The sequence below is a fragment of the Prinia subflava genome, chromosome 8 (genome assembly GCF_021018805.1).
Source record: "Prinia subflava isolate CZ2003 ecotype Zambia chromosome 8, Cam_Psub_1.2, whole genome shotgun sequence".
NCBI lineage: Eukaryota > Metazoa > Chordata > Aves > Passeriformes > Cisticolidae > Prinia > Prinia subflava.
The window spans coordinates 9326964-9337923 of NC_086254.1; the positions used below are offsets into that span (position 1 = coordinate 9326964).

At 45.3% G+C, this 10960-nt stretch overlaps 1 protein-coding gene across 7 annotated transcripts in view; it reads right to left on the reverse strand.

Annotated features, from left to right (window-relative positions):
- The window catches only part of BCAS3 (BCAS3 microtubule associated cell migration factor), a 300416-nt gene extending 291518 nt beyond the window's left edge, over positions 1-8898 (reverse strand). For 4 of the 7 annotated variants that reach the window (XM_063402848.1, XM_063402846.1, XM_063402847.1 and 1 more), the window contains exons 1-5: positions 8680-8812; positions 7197-7283; positions 4496-4550; positions 3079-3151; positions 2175-2281 (exon numbers count right to left, since the gene is read on the reverse strand). In XM_063402848.1, coding sequence (XP_063258918.1) covers positions 2175-2281; positions 3079-3151; positions 4496-4550; positions 7197-7267 — 306 coding nt within the window. In that variant the 5' untranslated portion in view covers positions 7268-7283; positions 8680-8812. Of the gene's footprint in view, positions 1-2174; positions 2282-3078; positions 3152-4495; positions 4551-7196; positions 7284-8143; positions 8513-8679 lie in introns of those variants that run through there. The other 3 variants (XM_063402849.1, XM_063402852.1, XM_063402845.1) reach the window with 3 other exon arrangements.
- Between the last annotated feature and the right edge of the window lie 2062 nt (positions 8899-10960).

Here is a 10960-nt window from a genome sequence, read left to right on the forward strand (position 1 = left end):
GCTAAATTGTGTAACAGCAAAGGACACAAAAAAGTGTTGCCAAATAAGCTCTTAAATATTAAGTCAATCACAGAACTGCCAGGTTTTATTGTGCTTAGGCTAAGCAAGGGGGGGGGAATGCAAAGGAGAAGCAACAATGTGAAAAACCCCCTCCAGTTTATGTAAAACCCCCTCCAGTTTATGCAAAACCCCCTCCAGTTTATGTAAAACCCCCTCCAGTTTATGTAAAACCCCCTCGGGTTTATGTCAAACCCACTCCAGTTTGTGCTCCCTCCAAATTTGTTGGATACACAAATCCTGCTCTGCAAAAACATTTAAAACGGATGTTAAAGATTATTATTCTGTGAAAATCTCCACTAACAGAGGAAGCATTCCAGCACTGAGATTAGACTAACACGAAGTGTCCAGGTCCAAGCTGCACCTCCCTGGCTGTGCTCTCAGAATTTCACAGAATATACAAATAAAGGGCTGGCAAAATGATGCAATATCCCCACAGCTGACATTCTGAAGGTGCATGGTCAAATATTTCCACATTTCTCCATTTTACTGCACTTCCCCCATGCTCATGCTTCTGTAAAAGTTGAACAACACTAAGAGAAGCTGTTCTGCAACTTCATTTTTGTTATTTTTCCTGAAATAACAAATGCTATCAAAAGCTAGGAATCATGAAGAAGTGAAATATATTGGGGAAAAATAAAAAGAAAAAAAAATCAGCCTGGCTGTACGGTCCTCCTAGAAAAAAGGCAAAATCAGGAATTCCATGGCCTGACTTGTGGCTTATTTGGACACAAGGAAAGGGAAAAAAAAAAAAGAAAAAGAGAGAAAGAAAAAGGAAAAAAATCCATCCATGGCAACACATCTCCCCTTTTTAGCAGAAAACACAGGTTCATCTGGATAACAACAATTCAGCTGTTTCCAATAGAGTGTTCTGTGTTTAGTGAGGATTCGTGAGCTCAGGCCGGTGCGATCCTCAGAGGATGGTAATTAATTAATGAAGTGACTGATGAGGCGGTGCTGGGCTCGTAGCTCGGTGTCCCGGCGCCACCGTGTGGGCGCTCGGTGAAACGACCGCGAGAGAAAATCCCCTCTGGGCTGAAACGTTCCCAAATTTCAGTCAGAATTCCTAAATTTGAGTTAACAGTTACAAAATACTGAAATTTAGAGGAAGTATCAGGTCTCGCTCCACTTCTATTAAACATTTCTTCAAACGCAAAGCCTCATCAGCTTTTTTATTTCCTCATTCCAGCTAACGAGATGTAATCAGGAGGATAATAAGATGCAATAGAGAGGGGAAAAGTCCTACCACATCCATAACACTCAATTTAACTGAACTTTTGCTGTAGAAATTAACATTATTTTCTAAGCTGCTGGTATATAAACACATGTCCTACACAGCTAACCAAAAAGTTGTAAAATGTACACATTTTTTTAAAAAACAGTGTATTTTACAAAGGGTAAGAACTCCATCCTCTCTGCTTTATTCTGAAGCACAGGGTGTTGTGAGCAATTTTGATTTTTAAAGTTCACAATTTTATAACCTGCTGTATTCAAGTTTATTCCCTCATTTTGAGAAATTTGGGGGGAATTCCCCAAATGAAGCCCATGAGCCCCATAAACCACTCTGCAACTCAACCCAGGGGTGGGGATGACAGAAATCAAACCCATATGCACAGAGCCCTCCACAGAATTAAAATTGCAAATCATGTCCATGACAAACACGTGACTGTAAAATATTATTAATACTGTCATGCTTGACTTCTTGACAAACAAATCCTGTTGGTGTTTTTAAACCCTTGTTCCTTTCTGTTAAAAAATAAGATCTGGGGTTTTTTTTGGAGGAGGGGCTACGAACTATTCCAGAATGGCAAACACTGCTGGCAGTTTGAGTGTGGAAATGGATTTAGCAGGATTAATGTGTAAAAGCCCTCAGAAATGTGCAGGTACATGAAGTGAAGTGTTTGAGCAGTGCTCAGGATTATCTGGAGATAAGCACATCACACACAACCCACACGACATTGAGGGAAGTGTTGGCTCTTTCCACTCCAATGGGAGATATTCAAGGTCTAAAATAAAGTTATAACACACTGGGACATATTCAAGGTCTAAAATAAAATTATAACACAGTGCTGACAAAGGAAAGGAGAGGGGAGGAGGGAGGGGAGCTCTGTACTCACAGGAATGCTCCAGACTTGCATCCCATCGCTGTACCCGATCAGCAGCAGCAGCGGGGGCTCATTCCCAGTGCTGTGGATTTCATGGAATTCCATATTCCTGGAGGTGTCTGCAGGAGATTCCAACAGCAAAAACGTTATTAAAACATTAAAACAGCAGGATCCAGCTCTCAGCACCATCAGATGGTGTTTGCTCAAGTGTTAGAACTAAAAGCCACCAAAGCTTTCCATTTCCATGCTGGAACAATTCTGAAATTTATTCCTTCATGCAAACACCACTGCTAAAGTTTCACAGAGGGAGAGCTTTAAAATTTAAATTACGGAGAAAAAAATCTGGATATCAACGTGGCCTAAGAGAAAATGGTGATGGAGTCCCCAGTCAGACCCGAGCTCTTCCCCCTGTTCATCCCTGTTCCCTCTTTTTTAAAGGAAGGTTGGGGATGGAGTGGGAAAGAACCCAAATCAGGGTTATTAGAACTAGAAATTACCTCATTTATCTCTACGTGGCTTTATGGCCATCTTTGGCCATTAAAGGTTTGTTTGCTTGGGGGTTTGCTTTCCTTTTATTTTTTAAAAAATCTCAGGAATTCCCTTTTTAGGTTTATAGAACAAAAGTCCTCAAAATATTCTTCAGAATCCTTCATGTTGTGTTTAAATTTATTTTATGCAGCCTGTTCTGACTGGGCCTGGAAAGATCCTCTTTCACCATCCCAAATAAATCTTCTGTCTCTGATGCTTCCATGCCTTCAGTGAGCTTTGTTCACTCTCTCATGGTTGAAAATGTAATTTTAAAGGGTTTTTAACCCAAGAAAATCATATTTTTTATATGATTCTATTACAGCTGACTGGAATTATTGCACATGGACCCAAAACTCACAAGAACAGGTGAGAGAAAATGAAGCCATACCATTTAAATCTGCATTTTCAAATCTGACCCAGACAATTTTCTCTTTTTCTTCTGGTGGGGTTCCACTGTAGGCCTGGACAAAAAGCAAAAGAGTTGAAATAAGAAAATTTAACAGTGGTTTTTCTCCCCCTGTATGAAGGAACGTAATTAAAAACCACAAATGTGATTCATGGAGCTTATTGTCACCAGTACTCACACAACATAACCGTGCTGAGCCTCACTCAGGAGTGATGTAAGAATGACAAAATATTTATAACAATAAATCTTCTGGGGCAGGTAAGAAATGCCACGTGACTTAGAGTTAATAAAATTAAACACAGAGGCTTCTACAGTCTTTAACTTCAGCAGTGTTGGAGGTTCTCACATGAGGTGTTTTATCATTAAAATTCTCTTTAATTTACCTAAAAGCTTTGCAAGGCCAGGCTGAGGAAAGAAAGGGACCTTTACTACACAGTTTATATTTCTGACACCTTTCAGTTCTGTTTGTGGCAACTTTAATGCAGCCATTTAAAAGAGAATAAACTGCAACTGCAGGAGAACAGATCCACGTTTCACTCCTGTGTTCTACAGATTCCCATAAAAAGATGAGATACAAAAGGAAATTGTGGAGTGAGGCTTGCAGTGTTTCCAAACTGGGGTTTTACAGTCCTCAGGAGAAACTGGTAGCAGCAACGTGAGCACCAGCAGAAATACCATCACTTCCAAATGAATTATAATAAAATACTGAGCAGCATTTGGGATTAAATATGAACACATCTTGTATAATCACTTTATACATGCCAGAAAAGCAGTAACGTGAACTAAAAATATAAATGTGAAAAATAAGTGTGGGGTTTACTTTTCAAAACAAATCACATTCCACGCTCCCAAGGCAAGCTGATTTTTAAAATAAAACACAGACTGTATCCTTTAATCAGAGAGAGGGAATGGGAGGCTGTGGAATGCAGCAATCTCTTAATTGAAACTTAAAATATGTTTAATTTTAACCCTAAATCAAAAATGTCTTTCACAAATTGATATTACTGAGGGCATTGTTTTTGTGTTATTACAGAATAAATGCACTGGGGATTCCTTAGAGGAAATTCATGAGGAAACAAGACACCAAGTAAGCAGGATAATCCTTGGATTCAGAATCAGGATCATTTCCTGAAGCTGCATCAGCTGCAGGCTCCTCCACCATGGACTACAGCTTTCCCAAAGTTGTAATTAATTTTAAAACAAAATTAATTCCTTTCTGCCACTGGGAGGCCCATGGGCAACCAAGATTCCAGTGCCTTATTAATTATATATACTAAAATATATAAATTTGTTCGTTTGTCTATTAAATGAAATGATAAATTTACAAAGCAGAGTGAGGATTCCTGACACTGCTTTTTGTGCACTGAAAAAAAAGGAGTTTTAAAGATCCACACCCTACCTGTGGCACAACATCTTGGAGGAAGGTAACAACACTTTCCATGTATGACTGTTCCCTGGAAAACAGAAGAACTTCAGCCAAAGGAGTTCAGAAATAATCATGAATATATTAAATTATACCAGAAAAAGGAAGCATGGGCAGCCTTTAGCACTAGGAGAACACTAAGTGTGCAATGCAGGCACTTATTATACTGCCAAATTCTGATAATGTAAATTGTGGCCTGTAAGTAATGAAAGGACTAAGGAAGAGTAATTAGAGTCTGTAACAAAGCCAAGTGATACCTGCTGATGGAATAACTGCTTGGGGGAAAGGACAAAATCTACATTCAAGGAATAAGCCGTGTTCTCCACATCAGAGGGGCCTGAAGTGGTACAGGGATTTGGAGATGATTCCTCAGGGTTTTTCTATTTGTTTTGGCTCTTCCAAGGTGAAAATGAGGATTTAAACAACGACTGGAGCTCAGACAAACTCCCAGAGCTCCTGTGCACGATGGGCAGGGCTGGAGTGCGTGGCAGTGCCCAGGGGCACCAGGGGTGGAACCAAACCCTCCCTAAGGAGAGCAAGGAGAGGATCCTCAGGTAAGATTTTATAGAAGCTTATTAATTAATGAATTCCTCCTTGGAAGGTCATTAGCAGCACTGATTGGGGATGGTTTATAATGCAAGATACACTTGGTGGGGAGGTTTAAATCATGCCTTGAGCAGCCTCTCCCTGCACCAGCAGCGAGGACCCTGTGCAACCCCAGCACACAGAAGGGGCTGAAATTCTGCACAAAGTTGGAGCTTTGTGCCACAAGGAACACCTGGGACACGCTGGGCTACCCTCAGAAAGTCTGAGATTATTCAAAAAATGCCTTCAAGGTTTTCTTTAGTTGACGGCTTTGGCAGCTCCGAAATTAACTTTTATGCTGTCGTAATTTTTCCTGTGCTAACTCGAGACTTCTCTTAGCAACAAAGGAGATCTGTAAATTAGGAACTCTGGATGTAAATTAGGAACTCTGGATGTAAATTAGGAACTCTGCATGGTCAAAGGTGCTTTTTTCTGAAGCTGTGCAAGATTGTTTTGATAAAAGCAGGAGTGTTCAGCAGTGAAAAATGAACTCTGGAGAATTTAGGACTACACACAGAAGATACTTGTGCAAAGGCTGCAACAGCTCTTTGAAAAGAGAGATAAATCTAAAATGGGAAGTTTTACATTCCAGAAAGCCTGTTCCAGCCCATGACCAAGCCAGCAACCCCAGGATTTCTGCATCCTGGATTGTCCCACTCAGCTTTACAAACAAGCTGTGGTTCCTTCTGTGCTGATTCTTCTCTGATTTATGTAGGTCACCCACGCTGCCCCTGCACACCTTTATTAAAATGCCTGGCCACAGGTAGAGGGTTAAATGCAGTGTCTGGAGCTGTGCTGGGAATGCCAAGCAGCCAGAGTCACGCTGCCTTCATGGCTCAGCTCTTTTTGCACTTTTTTCCCCTCTCCCCAAGCACATCTTGAAGCAAAGTTGATGTTTGGGAGGTGTTTTATTCAGAGTGTGTGCACTAAATCTCTCCTGAAGTTGAAAAACTTGCAGGGAAGTGTCTTTAAAGTGGTTAAAAATAACATAAACCACAAAAAAAAACCCCAATCTTCCTTTAATAATGATGTAGAAAATTAACATGAGCAGCAAAATGCTGCTGAGTGCTCAGCACACACAGACTCATCCAAAACAGTGACACTTTTGAGGCACAGATACCTCAAGAACAAAACATATTTAAGTAAAAAAAACCAGATAATCATCTTCTTACAGTATTTTTCTATTATAATATTTTTAAAGCACATTTTGAAGAAAATGTTTTTACAGAGAGGAAATGCATTTGCTGAGGAATAATTCTGACACATTAAAAAAATGTCTGCAAGACAAAGTTCTAACACAACTTTTTGTGCTATAACAATCAGTTTCTTGTGCTCTTCCATAAAAATTAAGAGAATCTTGTTTGTGGAAATCCAGAGTTATCTCCAAGGGCACAGTGACACCCCCTGAAGTGGACATTTCCATACAGTGCCATTTTGCAGCAGCATAGAAAGAAAGAAAAATTGCTACAGGACTCATTTAACAAATAAAACACCATAAATCTTCTAAGCTGTCTCATAGCCAAAAAGCTCTTTTGCCATGAAAGCATTCCCATGAGAACACAGTGAAAATCAGGATGCCCAGGCATAAAAAGTGTCTGACCAGAGGGATGGAGCTTCTTCCTTTTTTCTTGGTTTTGTTATTTTAATTAAATTTTTAAAAAATCCACAATTCTCCTTCCTGGAGGACTTTAATGACAAGTTTTGTATGTTTTAATATATCCACTCCTGGGACAAGGTGCTGTTTAAAAGAACAGCAGGAAGGGATCACATGTGGCACATCCCTCTGGCCTAAGGAAGAAGCTGGCATCACTTTTCTAAGTTGCAAAGTTTGTACAGCAAAACGGTGCAGAAAACAACAAAACTTTGCTGTAATTAGCTTTTAAATAAATCACTTTGGTGTGCAGTGGCAAAGGATCCCATTTAGAGAGACAGAATTGCCAAGTGTTGACTTTATTGACAACGCTCAGCAGAAGCGCAGCATCAACACAAGTTGGCTTTGGGAGGGAAAAAACCCAAACCAGCCCGGGCTGGGTTCTTCCACAAGAAAATCAAACCCGTTTCAGTGAGGGCTGCTCTTCTAGAAGGTTCTTACGTGGCAGCCTGAGGGCGAACCAGCACTCCTCCAGTGCAGCGGCTGGGGCGGCGCGGGGACTCTGTCGCCATCGCTCCGGGCACACACCTGCAACAAATGCAACAACTTTCACCAAAACTGCCACAGGATTATTTATTGCACGGGTTCCTGGTGTGTTCTTCAAGAGAGAAACTTCATTTACATGGAGCTGCAGCCCTCTATACAGCACTTTTGTTAAAGAGAGAAAGGCAGCTTCTTCAATCACTACAGCTCCTGGAATGCTTGTGAAAACAAAACAACAAACCCCACAGATAAAGTGGAAAATTATCTCAATTTGTACTAGATGGTCTTTAAGGAGCCCTCCAACACAAACCATTCTATGATTCCATGATGGAGATAGTGGTACAGGTACACAGTTGTCATCACCATTACACAAACCCATTATTTACTAATGGGCTGCTGTCTCAGTAAATAATTATATAAAAATAACGTGCAATCACAATTGCAGCGTACTGAAATCGTGAAAATGTGGGTTACACTGCAGCTCACACATTCTGCTGCTTTATGTCAGCTTTTTATGCCATCCTCAAGCTTTCCTTCACACTTCTGTTCTCCAGGGGAAATTCTGTATAACATTCCTGAAGGCAGAAAGCACTTGAGGAGCGCCACAGATCCCGGCCAGCCCTTCAGGGAACCCCCTCAGCTGCTCTGTTGTGTCCCCCCGGCCCAAACCTGCCCATAAAGCAAAAGCAAAAGCCAAATCCCCAAGGTGGTATCAGTTATCAGCATCATTTCACGTCAGGCCAGACTTCGCAAGGGCCAGCTCATTAAGGGCGGCAGGATAACCTCTCATAAATCAGTAGCAAAATAATAATTAATAACAAAACGTTCAGTAGCACAAACAGCAGCCTGACACACAAACGGAAGAACTTTGAAAGGCGAAATGTGTACAGAAAGGATGAAATCACCTCACAGACACCTGCGCCTGCCGTGCCCCGGGTGCCAACACCTTGTGCCACCCCGCCCCGAGGGGAAGGGAGCACCGGGGCAGAATTTAGGTCCTGATCTGGGCCTGGCCACAGCCGCGCCTCAGCTCGGGGCACCCGCGGAGCCGCCACGGCGGGGCCGAGGGGCCGCGACCGCCCGAGCCCTCCGGAGCCCCGACAGCGGCCGGGCCGGCCTGGGCACCCTCCGCCGCCGCTATTGAGCAATTCCGCACCCAAACACCGCGACCTGCCCGGCCTCTCTCCCGCCGCCGCCCGGTGAGCGGGGCCGCGGCCTCCCGGAGCGCGCCCACCGCGCCGGCCGCCCCTCGCCTCACACCCCGCGCCCTCCGGCCGCAGCTGCCGGGGGTCCCGCAGGCCTCACGGGCGGGCCTGCCCTGCCCGCCGCCCCCCGCCCCGGCCGCTGCCCGGCCCGGCCTCCCCGCGGGGCCGCTCCGAGCCGCCGCAGCGCTGCCCTGAGGGCGGCCCCGCCGCAAGCCCCCGGCCCGGGCCGCGCTCACCTGCCGGGCTCCCGGCGCCACTGACACTGTTTGGGACCCCCCGGGCAATGACACCCAGCGCACCGCGCCCGCAGCCAATCGCAGCGCGCCGGGGGCGGGCCGCGCCCCGCTCGCAGCCAATCGGCGGCCGCGCTGGCGGGCGGTGGGCGGGGCGCGGCGGGATGCGGCCGGGGCGGCGAGAGGCGGGCGGCGCTGCCTCCCCCGCCGCGCGCCCCGCGGCTTTGTTTACATCGGGGATCTCGCGAGAGCCGCCGCGCGCCGGGGCCGGCCCCTCGCGCGTGGGGCGGGGAGGGGCGGGGCCGGTGGGCGGGGTCTCCTTGATGTGACGTCACGCATAGGGCGTGGTCTGCTGGGCGGGGCCGTGAGGGGCCGTGAGGGGCCGTGAGGGGCCGTGAGGGGCCGTGAGGGGCCGTGAGGGGCCGTGAGGGGCCGTGAGGGGCCGTGAGGGGCCGTGAGGGGACGGGGGAAGATGGGCAGCGATCAAACGCTGCAGGCACAGAGTCCCGGCAAGGGAAAAGCGCCTGGGGCCGATGCGTTCCCCAGCTGGAGCCTCTCCAGGCTGGAGAGCTCGGGGACAGCACAGAAGAGGGGCAGGAGCTGCTGCCCCTCAGAGCTCGGGCGCTGTGGCAGCAGCGCTGGAGACACGGCTGAGGAGGGAACTCAAAAACCCCAAAGGGGCTCAAAGCACCATGGAGAGAGACTTTGGACAAGGGCCTGGAGCGATTTACACAGCGAATGGCTTCACACTGCTAGAGGGTGGATTTCGGTTAGAGAAAGAAATTGTTCCCTGTGTGGGTGGTGCCCAGAGCAGCTGTGGCTGCCCCTGGATCGCTGGCAGTGCCCAAGGCCAGGCTGGGCAGTGGAAGGTGTCCCTGCTATCGTGACGTTTAAGTTCTCCAGTGTGTGATTTATGTTCACAGGTGTCCAGCACCGCCCCGCTCCCTCAGGGTGACACTCGGGCCCTGGGTCAGGTTTCCAGACAGTGGCAGCAGGTCAGGAGGGGTGACCTGCTCCGGGAATGCACCTGACTCCTGTGACACCATCATCATCCACATGCCAGAGGAATGAAACAATGACCGAAAACATCCACAAAGTGCCTGCCAGCAGGCTTGCACAGATCGGAGCTTGATTTCGCAATAAAAAGTTGTAACTCAGGTTTGATCTTACCACAGGAGCCTCTGTGAACTTACCGGTGTCAATTCCCCTCTCAGCTTTGAATATTAATTTCAAAAAAGTCAAATGATAAAAGAGGTGGGCAAAATACCCAGGAGCAAAGCACTGGCAGTTTCTATCAGCAGGGAAGTTTCTGTCCAGTGCAGAGGAGCTCTCACTGTTTAATTCTGACCATCACCCAGCAGCTTCTCCAGGAAAACCTGTAGGGTTGGGGTAATTTGTTAAGAAAAAAAAATAAATAAAGCTAAAAGCTGGAGAAGCCGAAGTTTATAACTGCTTGAGGAAACTTAAATGAGGCTTACATTTCTGAGTGCAGCAGAATTCTGTGGAAACTTAAATTTTGTGTCTGTGTAGCACAAAAAACCTAGGAAATCCACAATAAAACTTTTTTCTTTTGCATATTTCCCTTATAAATAGTAATATATATAGTCATCTAACCGAGGTGTTACAGTCACTCTTTAGAAGGCTGAACACAAACTAATTGAAAACAGGTAATTATTACCTTACTTTGCTGCAAAGGACGTTGCCAGGTAGTTGCCACAGAGCTGTGGCCTCTGCAGCCTTTCCTCCCCATCTGGGGTAGAATTTCAACATCACAGCAGAACTTTACGAACTGCAGTTACTTCCCACATCCACAGAAATAAATTCTTGCAGGATCCAGTTTGGACAGGCTGTTTCTTTCATCTCCTGAGGCAGCGCTGTGTTCCCAGCATGGATGAAAGGGAGAATTTTCAGGAATAAAATCCCCTGGGATTGCTGTAGCCATGGTAACACATATAGATAGCAGGCCTGCTTCCAACCCCTGCTTTATTGTTCCAGCAGTAAAAAACTGGATTCTTTAAATAATCATGCTGGCCGCTGGAATAAAGTACTGGCCTTCTGCTTTCCCATCAAAATAAAAATGTAAAAAGTTAATATATTGCTACAGTATAACATTCAGGATAAAGTGCCAAGATCAGTTCTGTCATAAATTTAAGTGGGATGTCTTGTTTCCTAAGCCACAGTGAGAAAGGGGAGAGTATTCAGATATTTAATGAATACCAGATAAATATGAATATTTCTGTAATAATAAATTCATATTTCACTGCTGAATAAATAACAGAACTTC